We start from the raw sequence: 16,568 nt of genomic DNA on the forward strand, positions 1-16,568 counted from the left end.
AGTTCTTTGGGGTGGACCTGTGCAGGAGAATCAGCTGGGTGAGCGGTCCTAGGGGAGTGGAAGTGGGACATCGGACGGCAAGACGCGGTAGCCCCTTCCCTTTAACACCTTTACCCCATCCTACCAGAAAGGATACTTAGGAACTCAACCCCTCGTCCCCTCCGCCTTTTCCAATATGAACACTTTCTCACGGACAGCTCACTGTGAGAGAAAACAGGCTAACACCTGAACGATATACCTGACATGTCCCAATACAATGGTCATGCAGGGTCAGGCAATTACTGATCATTACACACACCTGTCTTCCATCACACTTCCCCCATACGGATAAAAGGTGGAGCATGAAAGCACACACTGAGCAAGGCAAAGCACATGAGGAAGCAGTAGTCCCGAGATGGCAGTTTAATACAAGGAGAACGGCAGAAGAGGGTTGCAAGGAGGGAAGTGCCCTTGACCTTTTCAGAAAAATACTGTTACTTTCATGAACCCTCGTAAATAAGAAACATAAGACGCGGAATTAAAGCTGAGGAAACCTGCATGGTGTGTCGGAGGTACCCGGGGCTCTCCCGCGTCGATAGCCAAGGCAGGGAGGATCAATTGCCACTGTGGTACTGTCCTTGGCTCCTACAATGAAGCAGCCCCAGTGAAGTGAGCACAGCCAATGAGTTGGGGAGACTGATACCAGACCGGTCTGTGTTGAAGCAAAGGTTGCAAGCAGCAACATTGTATAGAGAAAACTGAAGAGAACAGTGTGTGAAGCGTATGTGACAATCAACGTGAATATAATTGAAACAGCAGATGAGTGACAGAACTTTAAAGCTAAGGTTTGATACCATAAACAGAGTGGTCCGGCACCAAGCGGGTGCCTAGTCGAAAGTCTCTGTTAGGTATCAAACCGAAAAGTGACAAACGTTAAAGGGAAATGAGCCCGACTGAGGGGGATCCGTGGTTAACCATGGGTCACCCGAGAAAGAATATCCTACTAAGTAAATTGAAGTTGGTCCGAGCCTGGCTGAGGGCGACTAATTCTGTTAAAAGCGATCTGAGCCCGACTGAGGGGGATCTGGGGTGAACTGTGAGTCACCCAAGAGAGAACATTCTATGAACATTGTGCAAGAGGATCTGAGCCTGATGAAGGGGATCCAAAGTGCCGAACATTGGGTTAATGAGGGGGAACTGGGGTGAATAGGGAGTCACCCAAGAAAGAATATATACAAAGTAAATTGAAGGTGGTCCAAGCCCGGCTGAGGGAGTCTAATTGTGTTAAAAGGGATCTGAGCCAGACTGAGAGGGATCTGGGGTGAACCGTGAGTCATTCGAGAGAGAATATTCTACGAACATTGTGCAAGAGAATCTGAGCCTGATGAGGGGGATCCAAAGTGACGAACATTGGGTTAAAGGGATCTGAGTCTGGCTATGGGTATCCGGGATGAATAGTGAATCACCTGAATTGAGTACTTGGGAAAATCTGAAAGAGGAAAGGAACTGTACTTTTGAAAGTCGGAAAGATGAAAAGAACATTTCGTTTGTTTTGTTGCATTAGGCATCAGGCTCTCTGCATGAAGAGACTTTAATAGGCAAAGAGACTTGGACACAGAAGGCCCTGATGCTAATGCTTGAACTGTATCCTCGTGCTAAAGAAGCCAGAGATTGTGCTAATCTCGAGTGTACTGCCTTGTTCCGTGCTGAAAATATGCAGAAGGGAAGCCACGTGACTTTGCTACAGTAGCACTCTCCATATTGACACTGCAACCATCTCCCACTCCCCCCAAAGTGTTGGGAATGGTGGCAATGTAGGGATCCTTATCAATAAGTCCCTCAACACTGCCCCGCTACCCCGTCTGACATCAACTCATCCTCTTTTGAATATGCCACTATTCAACCTGCTACTCCTCTCACTATTCTGGTTCTCTATAGGTTGCCTGGTTCTCTCATCTCCTTCTTCCCTGATCTGCCCCTTATCCTTCAATCACTTCCTACCGACATCCCCATTGTCATGCTGGGGGACTTTAACCTCCTGATGCCACCTGCAGCCACCTGCCTTGAACTAAACTCCCTCTTATCCGACCACTTCCTCTACTCCCTCCACAACCGGCCTACCCACTCTGGTGAAAACTCTCTTGACCATGTCATTCTCTCCAATTCACTCTCCTCCTCTGACCTCTCCATTGAATCCTCTCCCTCTCATCACTCCATGGCTCACTTGAGCATCTCTGTCACTCCAATTTCTACTCCACATTTCCCCTCTTCTATGACAGAGGAAATTGAGGAAGGACTCTTTTGCCCCTTACCTTGATGATGTGAGGACCTTTCGCCGTTCTCTTTCCCTTATTCAATCCTCTTCCATTGACTGTGCTATCCCTGACTTTCACTATGCACTATGCACATATGACTCCATTAGACCAACACTATCCTGCTCAAACATTCATACTTTCCTGTCCCTGTCGTCAGCTTTGGATCAAATGTGAAATTTATACCCTCAAAAGAAACATACGCTATGAACTGCAAGCCTGGTGCAGATTACAAATACCTACCCTACTCCTAGCCTACACAAAATCCCTTGCTGCCCTCACTTCTGCACTAGACTTTGCCAAAACCTTCTACTTCAGTTTGTTCACAATTTCTAAACCAATATCCATCACCTCTTTCCTTTCTGCTAATGATTTTGCTTACTACTTTCCCTCTAAAATTCTAAAATTCATGACACTCTCACAGCCTTCCTCTCTGTCCCTACCTAACCCATCTTCTGCCCCCCACCTCTTCCCCCTACCTCTTCTACTTTCGACTACTTCTTTGCTACCTCTCCTATTGAATTAGTACCCCTCCTTCACTGTGACAACCCATCTTGTAAACCTATTGACCATTTTGCTCCCCAAATGGCCAAAGCCTTCGTCTTAATCACTTGCCTTTATATCTCTGAGCTCTATAAACTCTATCTCTCTCTGCTGGACTCTTCCCTGCTGCCTTCAAATCTGCAACTTTCTTACCCCTATTTAAGAAACCCTCTGCTGACCCAAGCCTCCGAGCAAATTATTGCCCAGTTTCTCTCCTTCCTCAAAGCAGTCATTACACACGGGGAAGGTGATATAGCCATGCTGTTTTGACTGTATAATTGATTTTAATTGGATAGGGCCATTGTCATTCATTTCTACGGGTCTTACTCCCATTGTCATTTTGCCTTTGAATTTCATTTTCATCAATTTATTGGGTATATTTTATTATTCATGAAGTATCCATTAAGTGGGATGAGTGAGTGTGGATTTTATGATTCCTGGTACGGTGAGTCGGCTATTGTAGTGGGTGGAGTGGGTATGAATGTTTAGAGAAATAGGTGTGAGTGGTGAGGTGAGTTGAGTTACTGGGGAAGTGTGAGCAATCGGTGTGACATTTTTTCTGTTTACCACATGTTGATACCATTAGCATTTCATTTTTTGGTGAAGACTAGTCCATGAATCATTGCTCAGTAAATTTATTTCATAGGTCATGCAAACCGCACTGCCAAGCTCCATCAACCACATTTCTTCAGGTAAGTTGTTGCAATATGTGCTCGCATTTATAATGTGCACTGCCACTATAATAGTCCTCTTGGCTCTGCTGTCAGTAAGATTAAGGCTAGGGAGATAAAAAAAAGAATCAAAAGAGACTGTACACCCTTCACGGTGTGCTGTGAACAAGTGAGTCCTAAGTTGTTTACTTTTTTCAAGGAGTACAGTTGGAGCTTCATGGATGCATAAAGGAATAGAGTTCTAGGGGCGGGTTGCTAGGAAAATGAAGGGTCTACAACCCACTCACATTTTACTGCAACTAGAGAGAAAAAGGTGAGCAGGATGATGATGATGTAAGGGCCCAGGTGCGTATAGTTCTTATTTCTCCAGAAGAAGCCAGGGCCATGCCTACAGTGGGCACCACAAGCAGTAAAGAGCCCTATAAACTTGCCTCTGGAAGTTACCAGAAGCCAATGAAGTGAAGGAAGTGGGGCAGGATGTGATAGAAGTGGCAGATTGTCTGCGTTCCAGCATTCTGAAGGCCTTTAATGTGACAAAGCTGATAAGCAAGAAGGCCCAGGTATAGACTACCTGCGTCGTCGATCTTGAATAATATTGCAACAGACGCTGAAATCGTCTGCGGATGTCCCAGGAAATGGAAGATACGTTTTGAAGTCCGCGGGTAGAAGCATTCAGCCTGGACTACTGTGGTAATCTGGGGGTCAGGGGCAACTCTTTGTCCAAATGGCTCCCAGATACTGAAGGGCTGAAGGTGGGAGCTCATGACAAGATCTGTTTAGGTTCTGAAGGAGTTGGCATCATAATACTCTGGTTCTTCCGGGAGTTTATAACACGCAGGCTAGTTTGACACACATGAAATGTGCTATTGAGATTTCATATACTGGTTAAAAAAAAGGATGAAACCTGATCAGCATATCTTCAAATATCCATGTTGTAACTTCAAATGGGGTGCATTCATGGGAGAGTCAAAATATTCCAATGAAATGGGGATACGATAGACCCCTATGGCATGTAAGAAGGTGAATTCTCATTTGTAAGGAGGTAGGAAATAGGTGATATTATTGGTTCCATGTGATAATGTCGTGGGGAATAATGTTTTAAATGCATTATTGATTGCATTTATATGCAGGGGAGACCCCCGAACCCTCATACTGCCCCTAAGTGTGCTGTGGACTCTAGTGTGGGTTCCTTCCCAAAGAACAGGCAATTTTTTACGTGTTCGTTCTCATAAAGCGGCGACCATGACTCATTTTTTGATTGTTCCCATACTGCCCCAGCCCACCCCCACATATAAATCTGATTAAAACTGCATTTCATTTATGGTAGGTTAAACAGTTTTCATATAAAAAATAAATAGAGCACTGGCTGAAAGTCTTGAACCCTGTGCCATTAGCTGCTCTTCTTTAGAGCTTCCTGGCAATGGACCCTTCTTTTCATGTATTTTGTTTGATTGGTTCTGTGTGTCTTCATTCAATGCTGAACGTTGTCTATGTTTATTTTTGTAATCATATTGCTCTCCTTCTGTCCTTTTTAATGGGGGTTTACCCTCACAGCCTCATGTTATTTGACTTCCCCCCTCTCAAGCTATACCTACCTATACTACCGTACTGGTTTTTTACTCCTCTTTTTTTTACTCACTGAAATTAATTTTTAATTTTAAGATTAGCTAATTTTTTAAATAATGTATTTCTTATAAACTGGGTAAACCTGTTATATTTTGTACTTTTCTAGTCAATTGTAATCAAAAAGGTCACATATTTCAAACAGTGTATTTTAATTGTATGTCAACATTATACTTTTTTTAAAAAAGTAGATCATGACAAAGAGGTTCAAAAGGTTGATCCCTTTTTTCATAGTCCCTGTTTCTTGATCTACTCGAACAATGCTCTGTCACGAGCCTCCTGCTAGAATATATCGGGCCTCATTACGACCCAGGCGGTAAGGGGTTTACGGCAGCGTTAACAGCGCCGACCCTTACCGCCTGAGTACGAGGTCCCTTAGCGCCATGGCGCTTTTAACACCTGCTTTTAGCAGGTGTTAAAATCCATGGCGCTAAGGGACCATGGAGTTAATTACGCCACCGTAATTTACGGTGGCGTAATTAACGCCTTCCCCACTCCCATTATGCCCTATGGGGCAAAAATGGGAATGGGGAAGGGTAAATGGGGATTGGGGACTTACCGCCCCGCCAAGGTCGGAATGGGGCGGTAAGTCCGCCAACCACCATGGCGTAAACGTAGTTTACGCCATGGTGGTAAAGTCACGGCCCAGGCGGTAACTTACCGCCTGGGTCGTAATGAGGCCCATCCAGTTAAACAAAGCACAGAACATCACAATGCCACAGGCACCATTTTTAGGATGGCATTTAGGACCTCATTATGAGTTTGGCAGTCATTTGGCAGTAAATCTGCTCAATTACTGCCACCGCCACTTGGTCCTGCAGAGGTTCCACAGGACTAAAAGTGGTGGTATTCCCCATTTTCGGAGTGCATGGGACTGCATTGGTATTTCTGGTGGATTTACGGCTGGGGGAATTATTGTGTGGTAAATCTGCCAATTCTTGGAAGTAAAGTGGAGGGTTTACCTCCAGCAACAAGCTGTAGGTGATTCCTCAAACTGTCCTCCGCAAATCACAGAATTTCCACGTGGTAATACCACCAGTGGTAAATCCACCACTGTTTCCCCGCACCGCCAACCTCGTTGTGTGCCCCTTGGCACCTACACCACAAGGCAATAGGCTTGTTGGGTCGGGTACACTTTGCACATAGGCAGTGCACTTTGCATCTAGCATCACACGATGGAGGGAGTGGAGTGTGGCTCTTAGTTTTGTTTTAGCTGGTTCAACAATGAGAAAACATAAATAATTGTATGGGAGGTGGCTCACTGTTATTGGGTTTTATACAATGAAGAGATGCTGTGACTCAACCAAGATTAGAAATGTTGCTGGCACATACCGTGCAGTGCTTTAATCCAAACATTGTAAGCATTATTTATTTTTTCTTTCATAAAGAATATGATTGGGCCCAATTGCTACAAAGTTTAACTGTGGACTTTTATGTTGCATTTGACCAGACTGGCGGTGCTGCTCAACAAACCACGGGAACAGGTTACGATTGATATTGTGTCCAATGTAATTATTTAGAGCAGTTTTAAGGGTGGTCGCTCTAATATATAATATATATATTTTTTAATGCTATTATCATTACAATATCATCACTGATGACACACTGGCATTGGTTTTTGGGACAAGAGCATGCTTCTGTGTGTTGAGGAATGAGTCCTAATGGAAGATGAATAAGGTATGGCAAATCCTCGGATGTCGTCCCTTCTCTCCTGGAGGAGGCCCTTCTCACGATGCCAGAGAGGTGAGGCCACTACCCGATCGTCCCCCGGGGGTGGTACTCAGCGGGTGGATCTCATGGGAAGGGAAACCCTTATGGGACAGTGGAAGACACCTTGGGAGATATGCAGTATAATTCCCCTACACCCCAACCTCCCTCACCCTGATATCCTGCACAAGACATAACCCCACACACTTCCATGTATGTCTGCAGAACAGACAATGTCACTTCCCAAATAAACAACCTAGTGAGGGGTGAAGACCTCACTACTGAGAAGGGGAAGAACATCAACCTAGTCAAGAGTAAATACCTCACTACTGGGGAGAAGAACAACAACAACCTAGTGAGGAGTAAAGATCTCACTACTGGGACGAGGAAGAGCGACAACAACCCAGTGAGGAGTGAAGACCTCACTACTGGGATGAGGAAGAAAAATAACAACCTAATAACGAGTAAAGACCTCACTACTGAGATGGCGAAAAGTCACATATCCATGTAGCAGGTTTTCCAGAACCAAGGTGCATGGACTAGATGGCTTAGAACGGCCAATACAGATCATGTTATATACAAGCGAGAAGTACTGGGAAGGGAAAGCGGCCCTTTCAGGAGGAAGCCAGAGATTCGAATCCTGGTGGCAGTAGAGGAGACGAGACGCTGACAGTACCGAGAACGGGGCGCTTACCCGCTGGTAGAGGTATTCCCAAAAGCTCAGTCCAGTGGAACACCCGAAAGAAGCAGAAACCTGAGCTCCCATCAAGACAGGAAGCCTGGAGCATGTGGGGAAGCCTGGATCGTTTGGAGAAGCCGAGACGTGCAGCTCAGAGGCCGGGAGTCAGCGCAGAGCTGCTGCCATGCCTAAAAGCAGTAGTGGGAAGTCAAAAAGGCCCGAAGCACCAGTGAACAACTGAAGATCGCCAGTAAGCTCTCCAGAGAGGTCGGGAGACTGGGGCGGTTTCCGGGGCGCCAAAGAGAAGGGAGGATCGTTAAAGCAAGTCTGGCACCCGCACCCACAAACCTAATCAAGGCCTCCAAAGCAATACTCATAATCACAGTACCGGGCAGGATAGTATACCCATTGTGACCCACGAAGTAGTAGTAATAGTATTAGCAAAGCAAGAAGACCACAATTTAAGAAAAGGAGATTCAAAACAAGGTTTAGCACAGAGGCCACTGCTGACATCAACTGGACAGTTTATTAATGTCACAGTTTCATTACACCATGGGACAGCAAAGAGTCCTTCATTGGGCAAAAGCGGAAGGTGTGAACCAACACCCGTGTTTTGTTTTGATGGGGATTCTCATAGATGTACTCACAGATGACCACAAAGAAATGTTAAGTGCTTTGTCAGAACCCTACATACAAAGATCACCTGCCTAGCATTTTGCCACAGGACTAAGATTTTATTGCCACAGATTTACCCTTCCCTGCTGGAGTAGGAGTCCCTGAAGTCCTGCTGCAGCAGGGCCAGAAAAAACCTAACCTCAAGAAAGAGAAGCCGCCATAAGTGGAACCTCAGTAGAAGAGGCTTTAAACACTTTTATGAAATACATAATTCCCACTTCCAAGTGCAAACTTACTACAACCAGCAACAATCCTTCTCTGGTGAAAGGCCTGTACCAAATGGGGAAGATGAGTGTCAGATTTGGACCAATCAAGCCAGATCCTTGAAAATAGCAGATACTTGATGGAGAGCCTCAGAGGTTCAGCTCAGAAAGCCATTCAATCATTCGGAGCCAGTCGACCCAAACAGTCTCATGAATGGGTGTTCGGAAGTATTGAATCTGTGTCAGAGCCCCTGGCCACCCCACTTGAGCTGGAAGAAAATCTCTTCAATATGTGTAGTCTGGCTTGCATTGCCTTATGCAATGCAAGCCATAGAATGCAGACTAGTGGTGGAACCTTGGGTTCCCTCAGGGTTCCACGGACGACAGTTAGGCATTCAGGTTGGGAGACACTACTGAGAGGAGGTTGTTATCTATGCTCTCCCTCCTCTTCTAACTTATGCCCTGAAACTTAAATAAAGCACCTCTATGTTTTGTACCTGCTGGCTCCAGTGTTGTATCTGCATCATGTTTCTTCTGCTAAGTATTACACTACAGTATGTCAGCAGTACTGAACAGATCCCACAGCTTGCACATCACAAAAAGGAGTCAGTAACAAATACTTAAACACATTCCGCCTACAAGAAATACTACAAAAGGGTGCCTGCCCAACTAATGATGCTCCAGCTCATGCTTAAAGACTGCACCTCCAACCCGATGTAATTACAAGAGAGCGGGGTCCATGCCGTTAAAGGCTAGCTGGAGGACATCCTTTCATTCAGCCATCTGACGCAGTACTGTAGGACATTTCCAGGCTAAGAAGGGGATCTTAGGATGAAGGTGGAACACCTACCCCAGGCCATAAAACAGTTCAACTTGCTGATGGAGAGACTACTGCAGCCTAATTGTTCACAGAGCCTTCTGTCTCTCTTCCAATTTTGTGACTGTTGATAGCAAGAGTGACATGATGCAAAACTGTTCAACTGCAATGTAAACTACTGCATGTTTGCAGAGCATGTTGCTCTGAATCCAGATGCCCAAACCATAATATCGAGGCCCTGGAACTGGAGAAGCCAGAACCTCGCATGTAGTGAGCGCTGGGAGAATTCTGGCCTCAACGAGACTATCACCATTACACGCACGACTTCCACTCCCAATGCAATCTTAAAACTGACTGTAGCACGAGGTGCTAATCCGCTGCCGGATCAGCACCACAAAAAGAGTCACCGACATCAAGAGATGATTCCTGATGGACCGATTCAACCATTTGCCATTGTGCCTAGGAACAACAAAGAAAGACACTCTAATGCACTACTTGGTACCGGCTCATAAGTAACCATCATCTATGGTCCCTACTACAAGACCCACCTTTACTACCTACTGCTGGGACCTCTCATTAAACTACTTTGTTATGCGAGAAGCCACTTGCAAGTACCTTAGATAAATCAAGGTGAGAATACATCTGCCTCAATAGATAGGGGTAGAAATTATCGACTGCAACACACTGGCAATCATATGTGCTACCATGAATGGCAATCATAATATATGTTTAATACTAGGGACAAACTTCTCAATGTTTGGCACCCTTGCCTGACTCTGCCAACAGAAGGCAAAACCTCACTCACACTACACTGCCAGGTTGAACATGCCACTGTTGCGCTAAAAGGTATACCTCTCAATGACCTAGAACCCTAGGATCGACCAACGGTCCAATCTGGATAGATCACCATACCTTCACAGACAACCGTGAAGGTAGATGGAAAGGCATGCAACAGCAACAGCCGACAGACACAGCTCATAGTGATGGAGGCCCCTGAAATTGTGGCGGATCACTTGTATAGCAGATGCTTGCTATCTGATACCACAAAATGAATCACAAAGAGCTGAGTACCTATTACCAGCATTACAGACCACATCATTCCCTTTAGAAGAGGAGCTAGCAAGGATAGCACAATTTCAGCCAACCACCAATGTCACCCAGGCTTCAGCATCCACGTCAACTGTCCCTGCATTTGACCCATAGAAGCTGAACTTCAGAAACTCACCATTTGCTGAGGGAGGAAAGAAGTTTCCGTGGGAGCAGCTTGGCCAAAAAGAGTATGTCTTCTCTGTCTGCAAGGGGGATTTGGAAGCAACACAGAAAAGACATAATAGAATACACCCCATTCCATGAGTGGTCCTGAGGTCTCACAGGAGGTGTGGAAGATGTGCCATTCCACCTGGATGACCTACTAAAGCTGAACTCACCCAGGAGTCCCGAAAACCCTATTCCTTCTGCACCACTTTTGTAGTCAAATAAAACAAAGATGGAACAGCAATGTCCAAATGTGAATTCATTATCACAAGCTGAATAGTCGCGTGTTGTGTTGGACCAGTACACAACTCCCAAAGCGGATGAAGCTTTGAACTGCCTGATCAAAAGCAGCTGGTTCCTTGTCCCGGATCTGAAAAGTGAATTCTATCAAATATCCATGCACCACCCTGAACATCTGGAGAAGAGCACATTCATCTGCCACGCGGATGTGAAAAGATCATGCACATCCCACAGTGCATCCCCACTGCACAATGCCACATTCCAATGGCTGATGGAGACTACCATAGGGGCTTTATACATCAACTATCCTGGAACCAAAGAGCTCAGTGCTAGTGTGGAAACCTTCATTAGTGGTTCTAGCAGTGAGGTTCTGGAAAGGAATTCAGTGATTTGGCACCCAGCTCTCTTCTGGACCATTCATTCCCAAGAATATAGCATTCAGCTCACGTACTGACTATTCAGTCTCTGGGATACAGAGCTTTGCTCACTCTGGCAGGTAGATCAGGCCTTCTCTGATATAGGGCTCTGCAAGCTCTGTCAGGTGTATCAGGATTCCTTGGTATACCATGCCCTGCTTTGCCGGCCAAGTGGATCAGGCCTCCTACTAGGATGGCACCCTGCTGTCTCTGCCAGTTGGATCACGCTTCCTATGCATACAGTGCACTGCTGGCTCTTCCAGGTGAGTCAGGCCTCCCAAGTAAATAACGCCCTGGTCCCTCAGCCAAGTGGATGAGGCCTTCTAGTGATATAACGCCTCGCTCTCTATGCCATTGGATCAGGACCTCTATAATAAAGCGCCTTCCTGCCTCTGCCAGATGACTCATGCATCCTATGAAAGTTGTGCCCTGCTGGCTCTGCTAAGTGGATCTGGTCACCTGGGGATATAGTGCCCTGGTCACTCTGCCAGGTGGATCAAGCCTTCTGAGGATATAGCTTCCTACTGGCTCTGCCAGGTGGATCAGGCCTTCTAAGGATACAGCACCTTGCTTGCTCTTCCAGGTGAATCAGGACTCCTATTGATATGGTGCTCAGCTGACCCTGCAAATGCTCTCCCACTGCCTCTCGTGCTCCCCTGCTCCCCTCTCACTGGTCTACCTCCCCCAACTCCCCGAACAAGTGAGGCAGGAGGACTTCTTTTTATATCCCAATGTCATTCCCTTAATTGCCTCAGGTGCAACCAGTTTCATGAGGAAAGCATTTAAGAAGGTGTGTGGTCATCAGTGAGCCATGTGGAATTTTGAAACAGTGCCTGATCACTTCAGTCTGAGTGGCTCCCCGCTTACACCCTGTTGCTCCTCTGCACTTCCGTTCTTGAAGTACCAGATCAATTGACTTAAAGAATACAATTCAAGGGTCTTTAAGAAACACATGAGGAGGGAGTAAGCCACGATCCTCAGTCCAGGCCAGGATCGGTTTACACAAGGATGGGATTGGTATCGCTCAGGTTTCATAGTCACTGCTAATTTCTTGACTATTCAGTCCCAGACTTACAGCGCCCGGTTTGCTCTGCCAAGGTGATCAGGCCTGATATGGATATAGCACTCTGCTCACTCTGCCAGGTAGGGCAGGACTTCTGGTGAAATAGCACCCTGTTCATTCTGCCAGGTAGACTAGGCGATATAAATAGAGCACTCGGCTCACTCTTTCAGGTGGAGCAGGCCTCCAAGGGATATAGTGCCTGATGAGCTGTGTTGGATGGATCAGACCATCTAAGGTAATAGCACCCTAATTGTTCTGCCAAGTGGATTAGGCTCCTTAGGTTATAGAATCCTACTCGCTCTGCTAGGTAGATCAGGCCTTCTAGGGATATAGTGCCCTGTTCAATCTGCTTTATGGATCAGGTCTACTAGGGATAGAGCATCCTGTTTACTCTGAAATTACTCTCTTCAAGTTTGCCAGTGGGGGCCACGGATCTCGCGGCAGTCCTGACCTGCTGGGAGTTCAGGCCCCTGCCGGCAAATAAATGCCCGAATCACTGGCACCGTTACTAACCTATAGGACTCTATGAAATGAGGAGTTACTGGCGTCCCCGCCGCCCCTAATATCCTTGTAATACCGGAATATCGGGCAGTGGAGATGGTAAGGCAGGTTTGCCGGTATCCTGCCGGAATTACCGGTGGAATACCGGCAAACCTGTGATGAGAGCCAAAGCATTGCAATAATATAGTTTAGAATTGATAAGGGCACCTACGACCATAGGTAATAGCACACTATCAATATGAGAAGAGATTCTTCTAAGCAAACGAAAATTAAATAATGATACTTTGAGAAGATGGTTGATTTGATCTGGCATATCCCGATCACACTGAAAATAAAACCTGAGGTTTGTAACATTTTTTACTTTGTTATGTAGATGCAGGTGGAATGGATTTCCCCTGTCCACAGAACGCCAAACTAGCCTCCATAACGGTATCTATCGGACCACTTCAACCCTCATACAGTATCTCCAGAGATGAGAATATTCAAAAAGGGGAGGGGAGTGCAGGCAATGCCCTCCTGTTACATAAAGTTTCACAAGAAGTGCACTTGCATAGTGATGAAGAACAGTGGTTGTGTAGGGATGCCATCTGCACATTTTCTAAAGTAAAGAATAAAGCAATAGAAAAATATGCCCCTTCTGGGCGCTGTCCACAAATTAGAGGATATAAATATAGTAAGAAAAGTGTTGGAAATATTTTCATGATATGATATCTAGACTGTTGCCAGAGGGTAAGGTATGTGTTCAACCAATTTCTTCCTTAAGAAACAATTCACTAACAATAATCCTCATTCAGTGAGTCAGACATCCCCAACTTCTGCTTCTTCTGACTAGCATCCAATGTGTGTCCTATGCCACACTTGCCCAGTCTTCTGTGATGTTCTTTAATGTACAATAAGACGTTGATGCTTAGGAAGGTGCAGTCTTGTTAATCAAAGCCTGTCATGCTTAGTCATAATTAGTAGAAATAACATTTCTCCACCACAAACATAGAAAGCAGACTGGCACACAGGAACAGGTGTTTCTGACCGCCACCCATCAACAGCACATGTTTCGCAGCTGCCTCTCCCCCATTTTTCGTACGGAGTCAAGCACATCGAAGCCACTAATAGTGAAAGCAGGTCAGTATACATGACCCCTTACATTACATTAATAACTAAGCTATGTTTACTTACCCGCAGGCTTGTCTCTTACAGTTAGGAACACAGTTGAAGACTGGGGTCCTGGAAGTGCTGCTATAGAAGCCAAGCAACTCACAGTCTCATTTTGCCCAAATGTCATATTCAAGATGCTCACGGCATCTTCAAGTCCACCTGATACTGCAGTGTTGGTTGTTATGTAGTTGGATGGATCCACAGGAGAATCATTTATAAGCCAAGTCATTTGAGGAGCCGGAAGCCATCCTGAAGCCTGGCACACAATATATGTTCTTTCATGGACCACGGCGATGAGGCTGTCATTCGTAATGCGCACTGTTCCATTGACTGTAAAAGCAAGAGCACACGTCAGTGTCATCATATATATAAAATGGCCGCTTTTGCATCACGGTATCATTTGCTTAACTGCATCATTAAAATCCACGTTTCTTTCTATCTTCACATCAGTGCATCAACATTCAAATGAGTCTGAAGTTGAGCATTGAGGTGTAGGTTCTGGTAAACATACTAAATATATATTTTTTAAATCTTTGCAATTAAATTATTTTAAAATGTGTAGTATGCATGATTATTTTTGCAACTATGTTGGAACTTTAAATACAATTATTTTCAGGACAGATTTTCTTGGTTATTGCTTGATTGAGAGCTAAGTGTATGTGGTTGTATCCTGAGGTTGCGCCAGTCATTTATAACACAATTGAATAAGTCATGTTCCAAATTTTATTGATTCCGCCCTTATTGATTGGTTATGCCCTTATCGGTTAACACGTGTTTCGGCCATTAGGCCTTTCTCAAAACTGGGCTATAACTACAGTTGCTATCAAATAATCATTATAAATTCCACATTCAAATCAAAGTAGTAATCAATAGAAAATCAACATAAAATTGATTGATAGCTATTCAAAGTTACTGTTTAGTTTAGTTTAATATTTATAACACACTACATACCCATAGGCCTCAAAGCGCACATGTAACTTGAACACAGAAACACACAACATTGTATCAAGGCAGTGCGGGATTTCAAAGAACAACGGCCTCGGCCACTGCCTTTATTGAAAAAATAGGTTTTTCATTCCTCTTTGAAGTGTCCCAGATTGGTACTTTTCTTCAGTCGAATTAGAATGTTATTCCACAAAGAAGGTGCCCAGACTTCAAAGCAGGGGCCACCATATTCATTCAATGCAAATCGTGGTTGTGTTAATGCGTTTTGAGAGATACAACGGAGCATCTCCGGAACGACACTTGTACAGAGCAGTACTACTTAATATGCCCGGGCACTACCAATGTAGACCTTGCACAGCATCAAATGTCCAGGTACTGCTTTTATATGACACACCAGCTTCACATACTCAAATGATGCTCAGAAAGCATGCTCAGTATTGCCGGCCATTGCATGCTGGATGCAGCCTGATATACTACAGTACTACCATCATTCGCCAAATACAGGCATTACAGGTATACAGGTACAGGCATATCATAGACGCATTGCAGAAATCTAAGCACACATACAGCCATCAAATGGTAAGTACAGCCTTACATGCATTGCCTTGGTTACTCAACAGACAGAATGCTGTTAAGGGGTGAACGGCGGAAAATGGGGTGGTAACCGCAGAAAGGAATCAGGGGCCTCTGGTAGCTTTGTTTGCTTTCTGCTGGTGGTAGCGGTAACAAGTGAATTGCTGGTGAATGCAGCTGCTGCCTTGGGTGACTCCATTGGATACCCCCACCTGCCTACCACCCCTTTACACAAAAGGCACCAGAACACCCCAATATTCCACGCAAAAGCCAGACTTCACCCGAGGTAAGAGCACTACAACCTTCTTTCAAAAGGAGAATGCGATGGTCAAAGACACACAAGGAAGCCGCGATAGAGTTTGACATCAATCCAAAACACTAAAAGATCAAAAAGGTACAATTACAGCCGAAATAATGAGAACCAAGATGATCCTCTCCCGACACCAAAGAAGAAAAAGAGGGCCGAGCAAAGTGGATACTTGCGTATAGCAAATGTGGCACACCCATCCACAACAAAACATCTGTAACACTACATAGTGAAGCAAGGGTGTGGGAAAATTCCATACAACAGGGTATTTGACCCATGTTCATTCTCAGTAGAGGGGCTCCCACACCCTTGCTGAACATTACATGGTGTGATTTGAAGGCATGCTCCTGAATACTCACACCAGAGAGAATACAACCAGCTAGGGAAGATCTTGTAAGGATAACAAGTTTTAATCTCCCACAAAAATGGGAGCAACAGCAAAGAACTCTGCTGCCAAGAACGTTTTCTTGGAAAAGGGTACAAGCAGAGACTTAAGACGAGACACATCATCATCATGACGCAATACTATACAGTAGAAACCTGCACGGCTGGTTGGTGTGCGCCTATACAGGATCCGCCTGCTCCACAAGGGATGCCAGGTCATTGGTTCTAGCCCAGTCTGTACGTTTTCCATCACGTGGGTGCTTTGGATATCATCTTCTTCTCATCAACGAAGGACAAAGAACAAATTAACTGCACTCCTAACACACTGCTACTTCATCATTATACTGTGCACTTGGCAGGCTTTAAGACTGGCACAAGGGATGTTCTGGTGCACTCTGACCTCCACACACACATTTCACTCACTCCCCTTTGCGCCATCCGGCTCCAAGGTGTCCACCCTCATGTTGATCCCTCCCAGCCCCTCGCAATACAAATCACATGATTGGAGCTCACAGACATGCAAT

The 16,568-nt window shown here is 45.2% G+C and overlaps 1 protein-coding gene across 2 annotated transcripts in view; it reads right to left on the minus strand.

Moving 5' to 3' along the window:
• Positions 1-16,568, minus strand: part of IGSF5 (immunoglobulin superfamily member 5) — a 544,054-nt gene that overhangs the window by 299,575 nt on the left and 227,911 nt on the right. For both annotated transcript variants that reach the window (XM_069636052.1, XM_069636051.1), the window contains one exon: positions 13,857-14,165. In XM_069636052.1, the coding sequence (XP_069492153.1) occupies positions 13,857-14,165 (309 nt within the window). The remainder of the gene's footprint in view (positions 1-13,856; positions 14,166-16,568) is intronic.

The sequence above is a fragment of the Ambystoma mexicanum genome, chromosome 7p (genome assembly GCF_040938575.1).
Source record: "Ambystoma mexicanum isolate Mex_15411 chromosome 7p, UKY_AmexF1_1, whole genome shotgun sequence".
Lineage (NCBI taxonomy): Eukaryota > Metazoa > Chordata > Amphibia > Caudata > Ambystomatidae > Ambystoma > Ambystoma mexicanum.